Genomic DNA, 15,145 nt, shown 5'->3' on the forward strand with positions numbered 1-15,145 from the left:
CACCGGCCTTTGATTTGGTTAGGAAAGTCATGAAGCATGAAACAGATAACTGAGTCTGTGATGTCTGCACCTTTTTCCTTTTATCATCCTATTAAACTGTCATTCTTTGTTTTTAACATCTCTTTCATCCTTTCAAATATTCACTCCCCTCATTTTCTTTCCACAGTAAACATGACGAGTGCTACGTCCCCAATCCTGCTAAAATGGGACCCCAAGAGTCTTGAGATTCGCACGCTGACTGTGGAGAGGTTGCTGGAGCCGTTGGTCACACAGGTAATGTCTTCTCGTTAGATTAACACAGCGGTTTCTTCTTTGCAGTCTTAGGAATGGGCGTGGTTTTGGCAAGCAAAAGTAGCAAGAAGATTCAAAATGTCAGTCTAACTACACTGTAAAAAGTGATAAGTTGACTTAACTTAAAAAAATTGAGGAAACCCGTTGCCTTAAAATTATTAAGTAAATAATAATAAAACAAAGTAAATAAAACAAGTAAATAAAATAAAAAAAGTTAAGTGAACTTGACAATTCACTTCACTTATTTTTTTAAATGATCATTTACTTAAAAATTTTAAGGCAATGGGTTTCCTCAATTTTTTAAAGTTAAGTCAACTTATCACTTTTTACAGTGTAGTTAACTTTACAAGTTGTTGTCTCCTGTTGAGCTTCACAAATTGAGTCTTGAGCATTCAAAATCAATATATCCATTATTATCATAATGTCATTAATGGCATGTTTGCTTCAACTGGTAAAGTTTTCTAGGATTTTGAAGTTGGTCAATGTAAAAAAGAGTTTGAAGACCTTGTCAGAAATTGTCTGAATATAGGTTGTACTCAGATGCTGGATGTTACACTGTACATTGTCTCCAGAACTCCAGAGCTCACAGCAGGAATCACATTTTAGACTTCGTTTTTTTTCTTTGTTCTCTTGTGCCTTGGGGTATATCTTGTTGGGCTTAAAATACTGAGCAAAGTTTGCAAATGAACAAACAAGCAAACTTTTTAGACTTTCATACCATCAGTGAAACGTTTGGACGCACCTGCTTAGTCTTTGTTTTTGCTATTTCTCACATGTTAGAATAATAGTCGTCATATCACAACTGGGAATTATGTAGTGATCAAAATGAAGAACAAATCTTCAATTAGAACTGCTTTCTTTAGTCCTGAGATATATCAAGATAAACATACGTTCAGTCAAGTGTATCCAGTGTTTTATTGTTTGTATATCTGCCATGTACTGAGAGGGGAAACCATTCAAAGTTTGGGGTCTGTAAGAATTTATTATTATTTATCAAATAAATACTTTTATTCAGCAGTAAAATTACCGTATAGGCTTTTACATTGAGAAATTGTTTCAAGTAAATGCTGTTTTTGTAACTTTCTGTTAATCAAACAGTCCTGAATAAAAGTAGTATTGTTTTTTTACTAAAATATTACACTGCATACATGGATGTTTTCAAAAATAATCGAACAAAAGATTTTCTTGAACACAAAATCTGCATATTAGAACTATTTCTGAAGGATCATGTGATACTAATGCCTGATACTGTATTTTTTAACTTCACGTACCCATTAAGCACACTTACAAATTTGAGATTATATTATAAAAAGAAAAAAATATTTATTATCCTACATCATGTCTTAACCAATTGATATGTTTGTTACTATATACCTCCTATAATTTCAAGTCAATTAGATCATTGCACACTGAGATATGAGTCTCCATGTGTTCACACTGTCTTGCAGCCATTTTGAAAGCTGTCTAAAAACTTTCACCAAAAGAGGAGCCCCTTAAATGTGCGTTTTTTAGATGTTTATGCCTTTATTTTGGGTAAGTTTCACTACTTATTGTTAAATTAAGAGATTAATGTTCAGACTTTTGCATATTATAACCTGGAACTTGGATGTGGGAAATAATTACATTAGATCCAAAAGATAGTTTTAGCAACATAGCGCAGATGCTACAGAACACAGTTAGCTGACTAGCTGTATAAGATTGTCTGCTGCGCTAACATATTACTTCACAGGCATTACTGGCTTCTACTTTTACATCCATAATATTATAAATTGACAGTTTATTGCTGGTCTGTCGTTTTACAGTGCTGTAATTTTTAAAGATTTCATATTATTTTAAGGTGAGCTTAAAGGGTGCACTACTATGAAAATCACACAGCTTCAGTGTGACATCAATAAGAAAAAGTATAATTTTATAGATATTGTTAATAATAGTTGTGCATATTAAAATATGTATGAACTTAATACATGATCTAGACCAGTGCTTCCCAAACCTGTCCTGGAGGACACCTGATTCAACTCATCAGCTTGTTAGTAGACACTGCAAGTCATGAATTGGGTGCGTCTGATAAGGGAGACAAACAAAATGTGCAGGGCTAGGGGTCCTACAGGACAGGTTTGGGAAGCACTGACCTAGACTATTTATTTAGCAAAAATCCTGTCATTTTAATAAATATTACATGAAATGTATTAAAAATTGTTGCTGCTCCAATTAAGCTCAGTGTGCTCTCTTTAAGCTCCTCCACATTGAGCGTCTATGTAAATACTTCATAAACAGACTTCAAATATTAACCGATGGTTGTCACTTTAAATTAAATGGATTTTCTATGGATTCTGTCGACTCAAATCTGCAGACTGGCTCTGATCGTTGGCATCTAGCATCAACTCTTCCAGACTGTAAATCTGTGGAAAATCGGGGCAAAAATCGAGTAGTGTATTCCAGCCATAAGAGATTATAGATAAGTTGACATCCATTTAATAAGAGGCTTCATAATGAGGCTAGTTTCTGTGTTCATCCCCATGAATTAAATGTTTTATTGGTTTGTTTTATTTGATTTTTGAATGTGTTACTTAGCTGAACGTGGACTAGTCTAGATGTTGCAATGTGCTTAGATGACACTTCATTATGAATATAACTGATCAAATTGAACGACTTGTTACTTGAATTTAGTGTTCTGTTTTTGTGTGTGTGTGTGTGTGTGTGATTGACTTTGTACCTTCACAAAAAAATATTTTTACAATTATTCTTTAAAAACAAAGACAATAATTTTTAATAAAACATGATGTGAGCTTAATGGGAACAGGAGTGTGCTTAAAGGGTACAAAAATGTACCCATTAAGCACAGCCAGACTTTTTGAATTTTGTCATTTAAAATAAAATAAAATATTTTTGTGTGAGAGATTAATATTTGATTTTAACATAACTTTTTGTACTGAAACCATTATCTTGTGCACTAAAAATGTCTCAATGTAGATTTTGGTGAGCTTAATAGGTACATTTACCCTATATATATATATATATATATATATAAAACATTTGAATTATTTTAAATTGCAATAATATTTCACAATATTACTGTTTTAACTGTATGTTTAATCAAATAAATGCAGGGTTTGTAAGCATAAGAGGCTCAAAAAACATTTTAAGAAATCTTACTGACTCAAAACTTTTAAATACAATCTTTTTCCCTTGGAGAAAAAGCAGAGATCATTATTATCTGAAGGAAAATTACATTTCCCATTAAGCAGTATTTTCTGTATTCTGAGCAATTATGTGTCATTAAATCGCTGTTTTACAGTCTTTATGACTTTCTGAAGGAATTAGTTGTCTTAATGAAGTGTTGGATTTTAATTAAACAAAAGCATATCTTCCCATAAAACCTTCCCATTAAAAAGAGACCTGGAGCTTTTTTTCTCTTCACAACATTAATTGATGGCTGAGTGCAGATGCTGGGTTTGACCTCTCTATACATTAGATTAGTCCCTACCATAGACAGCTCTCTCCTGTTTCTTCTGGGAGAGAAAATGGGAATCGTGACTTTTAGGTAATGCACAGACTATAAAGTTTTGGGATTGACATTACACGTGCTGTAATCATCTTGTTTCAGCCACCTTGGTTTAGTGTATTCTCTCACGCATGCTTTGATCTGATTAAAATGTACCTGGAGCTCTCACAGAGATGTCATTTACCATGCACAGTTCTGAGGACAGACAGTCCAGTTGTCTAATCACAATGCCCTGAAGCTGAATTTTCAAAGCTAGGCTGGAAAAATGTTGAGGTATAAGGCCAACGGTCTGTTTTACTGTTTTACTATTATGTGAACAGGCTGCTTTGATCTGAAGGGGGACAGTTCTTAAAATGGCATTGCCTGAAGATTTCTGAACGTTCAGAGCTATTCATAATCGGGGTGTTGATGGTCAATACCGGTTACGTTGGGATCATGAAGGTTGACTGGTCCAACAGCTGACGAGTTGATTAGTCAGGTGGACAAGCTTTATATAATTAGTTATAATTAGTTTCATATATTGTTATTCAGAGTCGTGATTGATTATTCAAATTTAAGAATACCCATGTTAGCCTATCTGTTTTATTTTTTTCTGGCTTCTGTGTTTTTGATTTAATATAAATTTATTATCAAGAAATAAATAATTTCATTTAAAAAAATTTATTTAATTAAATGAATTAATTTAAAATGCAAATTACATTTAATAAAATTTAATGAATCTTTTTAATGATTTATTTTTTATTTTTTAATTTTTTTAATGTAATAAAATGAAATTATAACAATTCCTTTAATTTTTGGGGAAAAAGTGCTGCACGACTAAGGTTTACCATTTAAATCAAAACATGGATGGAAAATTGAGTGATACTCGTTTAGATATAATGTTTTAATAAATTGTATTATTGTTACTGTCATTATTACTTTGAGAAGTAAGTCATACTTTCTTCAAATTAAACTAAATGTTTATTTTGGTAGGTTGTAGTGTAAACATGTTGAGTTTCCTTTAGGGCTGCAAAACGATTAATCGCGATTAATCACATTCTAAATAAAAGTTTATGTTTACATACTATATGTGTGTGTACTGTGTATATTTATTATTTATATGTAAGTACACACATATATGTGACCCTGGACCACAAAACCAGTCATGAGGGTACATTTTTCGAAATTGAGATTTATACATCATTTGAAAGCCATCTGAAAGAATAAATAAGCTTTCCATTGATGTATGGTTTGTTAGGATCGGACAATATTTGGCTGAGATACAGCTATTTGAAAATCTGGAACCTGAGGGTGCAAAAAAAAATCTAAATATTGAGAAAATTGCCTTTAAAGTTGTCCAAATGACGTTTTTAGCAATGCATATTACTAATCAAAATCAGTTGTGATATATTTACAGTAGAAAATTTACAAAATATCTTCATGGAACATGATCTTTACTTAATATCCTAATGATTTTTGGCATAAAAGAAAAATCAATAATTTTGACCCATATAATGTATTTTTGGCTACTGCTACAAATATACCCCAGCGACTTAAGACTGGTTTTGTGGTCCAGGGTCACATATGCATTGTATGTATTATACTTGTATATAATTTACATTATATATAAATATAAATATTTTATATACAGTGGGTACGGAAAGTATTCAGACCCCCTTAAATTTTTCACTCTTTGTTATATTGTAGCTAAAATCATTTAAGTTCATTTTTTTCCCCTCATTAACTGGAGAGGATCTGCAAGGAGGAATGGCAGAGGATCCCCAAATCCAGGTGTGAAAAACTTGTTGCATCTTTCCCAAAAAGACTCATGGCTGTATTAGATCAAAAGGGTGCTTCTACTAAATACTGAGCAAAGGGTCTGAATACTTAGGACCTTGTGATATTTCAGTTTTTCTTTTTTAATAAATCTGTAAAAATGTCAACAATTCTGTGTTTTTCTGTCAATATGGGGTGCTGTGTGTACATTAATGAGGAAAAAAAAAGAACTTAAATGATTTTAGCAAATGGCTGCAATAAAACAAAGAGTGAAAAATTTAAAGGGGTCTGAATACTTTCCGTACCCACTGTATTTGTGACCCGTTCTGGCAAAATGAGTCGGAATGCGCAAATTTTCAAAAATTAGTTATTTTTATTTTCACATTCTCCATTAAAATACCTTCAAAATGATATATGACTTGCTGGAATCGGATAAAAAAAATACTGAGCTACAGCTGTTTGAATGCAATAGAGGCAGCAGATCTGTTTTTGAGAAAAATCGAGTTAAAGATTCCAAAGCAAAATCACCAAGCAACGTTGCATATTTTCCTCCAATTATTTTCTTACTAATAATTACTATATTATTAATCACAATATAGCTATTTTTATTTTAGCTTTGTTATTAAAAATAAGAACAAAGATGCAAATAAACAGTAGTTTATTCAAGAGCAGCGAGTGATTCTGTCTTTTCTTTTAATGTATGATTAGCATTGAGAGTCTCAATTTGAGACAGATCTATATTAAGACCTACTGTAATGCATGGATCAAATATAATGTTACACATCAGATTTCCCCCCCAACCATTAAACGTTCATGTAAGACATAACAGATTATGATTGTGTGAATCTCGCCAATACATGTTTCGCAATAATGTTCTTTATAAGGGATATCGCGCGCTCGCGGAAAGGTGCGTCTTATGCATGCGCTTTGCAAATGTCAGTCAGCGCGATCGTTTTGTTTTCATCAGCATGGGTTTAAAAATAATATTTCACTGGTTTGGACTCATGTCATGGATAATTCGATATGAATATTCACAAAGCTGGAATGCTGCGCTTTGCAACAATAGACTTACAACTTGTGGTGAGAAGCAGAAGCAGCCGTCTAGAAATGCGCAGAGAAAAAGGTACTCCTCTCAGAAAACGTACAAATAAAGATCATTTTAGATTCTATTTGGAGCATTGGGATCACTAGAAGAGGGCTTAATGAACTCATTTTTGTAAAAACCTCAAATTTGACCAAAACTGACATTTTTCATTTCTTTTGCCTGTAGCTCAAAATTAGTCCGTGCAACTTCCGACTCATTTCGCCAGAAGGGGTCACATATATATCAATCTAACATCTTTTTCCTTAATATATGCTTGTGTATTTATATAATATACATAGTACACACACATATATGTAAACATAAACTTTTATTTTGAATGCGATTAATCGCGATTAATCGTTTTGCAGCCCTAGTTTGCTTGTGTATTTGACAATAATTTTATGAAATGAAATGCTTGTGAAGTGACTCTCAAAGCATGAGAGATTCAGAAGTTCATGTGTTCACATCCTTATGAAGCGAGAGGGTAGATGCTGAAAACACTGTAAGTGTGCATGCTTGAGTATATGAATGACAAAACTGTCATTCATTTACACACTGACATGCAGAGCATGCAGACGTTTTGTGATTTAATATTCCCAGACACTAATCCGTAATGAGATTTAAGTGTACAGCCTTACTTTTGATTTATTCATCCAAATTTCGTTATATTCAGCGTTTTACATTTGAATTCCATTTTTTGACTTGATTCCACAGTTCTGTCCAGGTTTTCTGCATCACGGAAATCATAGGGCCCGAGATATTACTCGATTTACTACCATGACCAGTGAAAATGTTTTCAGCCATTCCTCTTGCAAAATGTTGTACAGGAAGCATGTAATAGCTCAGAGCATAAGACGCAGCATGTGGAAGAAAGAGTTTGATTTCAAATAAACAAGCGTAGAAAAACACATTTTCTCCGGGTGAGAGACTGATTGATATGGCCAATTTACAGCTTTTGTGGAGTTTAGCGCTCAGCCTTCATCTCTCGACCCTTTTCCGCACACTCCCTTTCTTTCCCTCATTGTTTCTCTCTCTCACACACTCCTCAGCACAATGTGACAACTCCCCAAAGTTGTTCGCCTCAGCTTTCCCATTGTTCTGTGACATAATGGAGGCATATGGCACAAGGAATCATGGGAATGCTAATGGATTCTTAACACAGAGTTAATACTTTATTTGGAATCGGCGTAGAAGGCAGCCTGGCTCAAAACAAGTCTTCTCCACTCACTTACTCTTTTATGATCTCAGGAGGATCTGCTGAAATAAACCAGCCTCTTATGAGACGAGGTATTGAGGTTGAACGGGGACAGTTTATGTTGTGATTTGTTTGGGGGGGAATGCTCTAATAACAAAGCTAGTGTAAAATGTGTTTGTGCAACTCTTGGAGAAAGCAAATAGACAATTGAAAGGGTCATGTCTCAGATGGACATGAACACAACATTAATCAAACCTTGCTGTTATTCTATATTCAACATGCAGAATTGTCTTTCATTTCCAAGGAAAAGTTCTTTAAGACCTCCACAGTAGTGTGATGAGGCATGGTAAGTTTGGTTATTATCAAACAATTCGGTTTGTTTCCTATCAAGGACAGAAGCAACGGATATTGAATCCTTGAGCGAGTGTGTGCACACACCTACGCAGGTGTTTACTGGAGTGGCACCTCAACAAAGTATTCTGTGAAATGGGCCCGTCTCCTTGAGACAGGTTAAAGTCGATAAGGACTGTAAGATAGATGAGTACTGATTTAAGGTCAAAGCTGAGGAAATAACTTGAATACATTCTACCACATTCATTTTGATCTGAGCTGTGTGAAACAAGGCTAATGTGTGTTGTATGCTGTAACACTTCACCATTTGAAATATGCCTGTGAGTGTTCGAGTCTTTCTGTTTAGTGTTAGGGTTTACATATTTAAAGTGATTCTACAAAAACACTCATAATTACAGTATAACTCAGAAAGATGATCCATTATGTTGTGATGCCTACATAGCATTACAATTAATTATTTTAGTTTTTTTTTTTTTTAGTCAAAATATATTGAAAATGTAATATTACAATATTAGGGGTGCATGGGCGATACGACCAAAATCTTATATCACTCTATGAGTAATTATATTTTACAGTAACGGTATATATCACAATATAGTTATTTTCGCTTTGAATAAGGTCTTTTTGATATCAACATTTTTGATACCATCAAAAATTCATAATTCTTGTCACCAGTGTCAATATCACAAAATACTAATACTAGCCTAAAAAAAAACAAAAAACACTCAAGCTCACCGAAGACAAGTAAACAGTCAGCAAGAATAAGAAACTAATTATAAGCAATAGGACTAAAAACTGCTGCAGAACAAATAAATAAGAAATGCTATACATTGTATAAATCAAGGGGCAGATTTACTAACAGTTTGCACCAGCGCAAACCATCTTTTGGCATTAAAATAGTACTGTGTAGGATCAGAACGAGTCAGACAAACTAAGATTTGATCAGAACATCGAAACATGAGGAGCCGAAATTCCAGAAAAGCCCAACAGCACATCATAAATCTGTCCATGGTACTCTGGCGCCATGAGTCTGGAGCAAGCCTTACCAACAAGCCTCTTTCACAGAACAGCTCGCAACATTAAGACAAAAGAATACTTATTGATAAGTACAATGCCGGAAGGAGATCGTCAAATTTGGGACAAGTAATCAAGACTGATGGTCAAAGAGATGGCCATCACATGCGTTCCACGATGGAAATCACAAGCTTCGTTAGATTGACTTTTCCCCCACACATAGAAGACAAAGACTGAGACTGAAATTCTTTAGACCTTTTAACCTCTCTCTGGTCTTCACCGAACATGTCCCTATGTCCTACATAGAACTACACAGAGACTTTCTTTTTCATATGCACATAAAATCATCCTAAAAGGACATTGCTAGGCATAACACTATATTATGTATATAACCACACATTAGACTATCATGTTTTAAGCACATATTATGTATGTCTTTTTAATAACTATTGAATGACTTTAAGGTTTATTCGTGTTTGGTATGTATGAGCTTGGCAATTCTAGCTTGAAACGTTTTTTCCAACTGATTCTTTGTCAAATGTATCATATTCTGGTTATAGAAATCACATCCAAAAGTATACTTTGCAAGAGTGTGTAAAATTCGGACCATGTGACTGATAACCTGCTGATTTATGATGGAAGGAACAACCCTAGCTAAGATAATAGCCTATCTAATTGGTCAAGACACCAGATGGGATGTGTCCAGAAGCCGAGTTTAAAAACTCAGGACACCATCAAATCTACCCTTCTCGCCCCTCTCTCTTCTGTCTTCTCGCCACCGCGTTTTGAGGCTGCTTTTTAGCGCACTTTGAGCGTGCTCTGGCCTACAGGCCAGTTGCTACTTAACACCACGATGAGAAGAAAAACCACCTAGTCTCGTTACACCCTTTCTTTCTTTTATTTTAGTTTCTTTTCCGTTGCGAGTTTCGTGTTCTCAGTTTAAGTTTTGCCGCCACGCCACGAGTTCAACTCGAGCCTGTGACCGCCTCAAAACTTCAACCAGACCAACTCCGCATCCTCAGCCAACGCCCAAGACATCCCTTCAACGACTACTGATCTTCCAGCCAATCACCAACTCGGGAAACCCCTTTCCTGCAACGATGACGACGACAAAAGGGAATCCCTGTAACACAAAGGCAATGCAAGCAAGTAACCTTCAGGTCTAACTGAACTGGTGCATTTAATATAAATTTTAGCCTCCTTGAGAAACTCAATGCGAGGGTTAATTAAGTGATTGATGGTTGTTCAGGTCTATGCAATTGCGCATATTGCTATGAACTTGTGATTTCACATTCTCTAAACGCATCCTTTCTCTCTTTCTGCAACATGTGAATGTGTGAATGCGTGTGTTCATGTGTTAGATTAGTTTATGTCTTAGGTTTATATAAATAAAGTCTTATTAACTTGTAAACACAAAACACAAGATACTTCTCTTTTCAATATAAATGTCTTAATCTGCCGATCTTGTTACTGTGCTTATTAATAGTGTTTTCACTATATTTTGGATTTTAATATCCAGTGCAGAGTTGATGTTATACGGCTCGTTCAGTGAATCGCCGGCCGACTCAGTGATCAGCTGCAAAACAGTGATTCTGTTCAAATTCCCTATAAAATCATAAATGATTCCCTTTGAGCTAAATTAAATTATTTATATGTATAAACCCTACAACTGTCAGGATTTACTAAAGACACGTAGTGAAGAATTAGTGCTGAAAAGGCGTGGACACTTTGGTGCCTGACCATATTAAATATGCATTTATAGGAGTTTCCCTTGCAGATGCAAAATTTATGGGAGGAGATTATTAAAATTAATCACGCAACACGATTTACTAACGTTTGTACTCGTCAAATTACTGGTATTTGTGCCATTATTTAATCGCCAAAAAAGCATGTCTTAAAGCAGGCGGTAACTTGCGCTGCTCTTGGTAGATTGTGCTGGTCATTATGGAAATGATCTGGTTGCGTCTGTGTTTTTAAATGTGTGCATTGTTAGTAAATCACCTGCAGAATTTTCCCCTCCCATCGGCGCTTTTATGGAATTGCACTCTAATGCTAATTTGCCTTGTTTAGTAAATCTGGCCCCAAATGTATAAAAACACTGCATATTCTTCACAGTGTAAATTAAATATATATATTTGTTCTTGTTAAAAAAAGTGATTTAGTCAAGAGCAGTGAAAGATTTTCTCTTTTGTTGTTTGATTAACATGAATGACTGACTGCAGGAATATTAGACTGCTGTCACTCTAAGAGCTGCCTGTATCCAATATACTGTTACACGTTTGTTTTCTTTCTCAGCTGTTTGCTTTCACTTAATTGCTGTGTTTATGAGGATACTTGCAAATATGGGCATTTTGACACATACAAGTGTGTGCATTTAACATTCAAGGCCTATAAAGCCACCAGCATAATTTAGTAATTAAATTTAATTTACTTAAATTTTTTGTTTTATTTTCAAGTGTTTTTGATATGAGAAACCTTAACTTAAATTATACATAGATAATAATAATAATAATAATACATTTATTATTATTATTATTAAAAATATGAATTGCTACGGAAGTGTAACTGACCTGTTTTAATAACCCAAATGTAGAAACTCTTGAGTGTGCTTGTGTTTATGAGCTCAGTGTTCAGAAATGGTGCCTTGACAGGCTTTTGGTGAATTTTGCACCCTGGTCTCAATGTATCCCATTTTTATTTAGGGAAACAGCTTAGAAAAGGCTGGAGGAATAAGATGCAGGACTGTAATAGAGTGAGATTACCTGTTGTTGTACTTGTGTGCTGGTATGTTATGCAGTTTTTCTGGATCTTCCTTCACCTCATTTCACTACAGTATCTCTGTCCTGAGGGTAAATTATGCAGGCATTTTGATTTATGGCTGTCTCTAATTCAAACAATAGTTCAGCATATTTAGCTGAGGTGCCGCTTAAATCATGTTGCAGAAAGCGGCAGCTTAAAGCCAGACGATGTGCTTGGGCTGTGGAAGTGCTGAATTTTTAAAGTGATTTAAAATGCAACCATTTGGTGTAGACTGGCAACGAGTCAAGGTCGTGACTCCCGTGACGGATGAGGAGAAACTGGCCCATCAGGGTGTGGACTGGACCAGACACCAGGGATTTGTGACTCAGTGGTTGAGCAACGCCCTGTGGATTTAACATTACAGTGTAAGCAGTTATGCTGCCGCCCACATGGTATGACCACATAGATGATGCCTGGGCACTAATTCAAAGTCTTTTTATCCTAAATAATTGATTTGATTTTACTTAACTCTAAACAAATAAATAAATAAATAATGCTTAACAGATAATTTAACATTTTTAAGATTCTTTCTAGGCCACAGATTTTTCAGTGGATGGATTTGATGCAAGTAACCCTATCTAACATTATATATGCACTTTTTGGTGATTTATCTTAGTCTGGGATTCAAAAACCCAAATTAAGAAGCACATTAGAATTTTAAATGCAGATATTTTCTAAAAACTTTGATGTTTGTCAATGATTACACAATCGCATTAGCATATAGATGACCTTAAAACTAATAGACAATGACTAAAAGTAACAAAACTTATTATATATATATATATATATATATATTAGGGGTGTCAACGTTAACGTGTTAACGCATGCAATTAATCTAAAAAATTTTACGCGTTAATATTTTTTTTAAGCAAATTAACTGTTTCATAAGGCTTGACCCCAACTTCTTGCCGTCATCGCTGCGCGAAAGGTTATCTATCATTGTGTGATGAGGGTACAGTGAACCAGTGTTGCCAGGGCAGCGGCACAAGTGGGCTATTTTGAATATACAGTCGCTGGAAAAATTAGAGCCGTGGGTTGCAGTTTTTTGGGCTACTTTTATGATGAACCGCGGCCGCCCAAAGTGTATATAGACAAATAAAAATTTAAATAGATCCTTTTACTAATGTGTATTATACTTGAAATGTATACCTGGCAACTTAAGAAAGGAGAGGCAGTTACAGCACAAACAACGTGAGTTTCAGCCAGACCATACATGTTAAGGCTTTTACACAGCAGAAATAAACATGACAACAGCCACTATAGATTATATAAGATAATAAACGCATGATTACGATAGGATATTTGTATGTGATTTTCTGGAGATGAATGTGTACATCTGAATTGCTAATTTGTGCAGCAATATACATAAAAGAATAATAAGGATTATGTCTCATACCTGGCGGACTTGTGAAAGGTTCTGTTTCCTTAAACTAGTTTGTCATGCATTTCTTTATTTCAACACATTTACAGGTAAATCGTAGTATTTTAAATTTGTGATTAATCATGATTAATCACAGTCATGGACAATTTAAAAAAATTTTTATCGATTGACAGCACTAATATATATATACAGTGAGGAAAATAAGTATTTGAACACCCTGCTATTTTGCAAGTTCTCCCACTTAGAAATCATGGAGGGTCTGAAATTGTCATCGTGGTGCATGTCCACTGTGAGAGACATAATCTAAGAAAAAATCCAGAAATCACAATGTATGAATTTTTAACTATTTATTTGTATGATACAGCTGCAAATAAGTATTTGAACACCTGAGAAAATCAATGTTAATATTTGGTACAGTAGCCTTTGTTTGCAATTACAGAGGTCAAAGTTTCCTGTAGTTTTCACCAGGTTTGCACACACTGCAGGAGGGATTTTGGCCCACTCCTCCACACAGATCTTCTCTAGATCAGTCAGGTTTCTGGCCTGTCGCTGAGAAACACGGAGTTTGAGCTCCCTCCAAAGATTCTCTATTGGGTTTAGGTCTGGAGACTGGCTAGGCCACGCCAGAACCTTGATATGCTTCTTACAGAGCCACTCCTTGGTTATCCTGGCTGTGTGCTTCGGTCATTGTCATGTTGGAAGACCCAGCCTCGACCCATCTTCAATGCTCTAACTGAGGGAAGGAGGTTGTTCCCCAAAATCTCGCAATACATGGCCCCGGTCATCCTCTCCTTAATACAGTGCAGTCGCCCTGTCCCATGTGCAGAAAAACACCCCAAAGCATGATGCTACCACCCCATGCTTCACAGTAGGGATGGTGTTCTTGGGATGGTACTCATCATTCTTCTTCCTCCAAACACGTTTAGTGGAATTATGACCAAAAGTTCTATTTTGGTCTCATCTGACCACATGACTTTCTCCCATGACTCCTCTGGATCATCCAAATGGTCATTGGCAAACTTAAGTCGGGCCTGGACATGTGCTGGTTTAAGCAGGGGAACCTTCCGTGCCATGCATGATTTCAAACCATGACGTCTTAGTGTATTACCAACAGAAACCTTGGAAACGGTGGTCCCAGCTCTTTTCAGGTCATTGACCAGCTCCTCCCGTGTAGTTCTGGGCTGATTTCTCACCTTTCTTAGGATCATTGAGACCCCACGAGGTGAGATCTTGCATGGAGCCCCAGTCCGAGGGAGATTGACAGTCATGTTTAGCTTCTTCCATTTTCTAATGTTTGCTCCAACAGTGGACCTTTTTTCACCAAGCTGCTTGGCAATTTCCCCGTAGCCCTTTCCAGCCTTGTGGAGGTGTACAATTTTGTCTCTAGTGTCTTTGGACAGCTCTTTGGTCTTGGCCATGTTAGTTGTTGGATTCTTACTGATTGTATGGGGTGGACAGGTGTCTTTATGCAGCTAACGACCTCATCTAATGTGCATCTAATTTAGGATAATAAATGGAGTGGAGGTGGACATTTTAAAGGCAGACTAACAGGTCTTTGAGGGTCAGAATTCTAGCTGATAGACAGGTGTTCAAATACTTATTTGCAGCTGTATCATACAAATAAATAGTTAAAAAATCATACATTGTGACTTCTGGATTTTTTTTTTTAGATTATGTCTCTCACAGTGGACATGCACCTACGATGACAATTTCAGACCCCTCCATGATTTCTAAGTGGGAGAACTTGCAAAATAGCAGGGTGTTCAAATACTT

The 15,145-nt window shown here is 35.5% G+C and overlaps 1 protein-coding gene across 4 annotated transcripts in view; it reads left to right on the plus strand.

The window, feature by feature from the left end:
• ctnna2 (catenin (cadherin-associated protein), alpha 2) overlaps positions 1-15,145 on the plus strand; it is a 489,293-nt gene that overhangs the window by 23,753 nt on the left and 450,395 nt on the right. For all 4 annotated transcript variants that reach the window (XM_058790110.1, XM_058790098.1, XM_058790121.1 and 1 more), the window contains exon 2: positions 167-273. In XM_058790110.1, the coding sequence (XP_058646093.1) occupies positions 172-273 (102 nt within the window). In that variant the 5' untranslated portion in view covers positions 167-171. The remainder of the gene's footprint in view (positions 1-166; positions 274-15,145) is intronic.

This window comes from Onychostoma macrolepis, chromosome 01 (assembly GCF_012432095.1).
Source record: "Onychostoma macrolepis isolate SWU-2019 chromosome 01, ASM1243209v1, whole genome shotgun sequence".
NCBI lineage: Eukaryota > Metazoa > Chordata > Actinopteri > Cypriniformes > Cyprinidae > Onychostoma > Onychostoma macrolepis.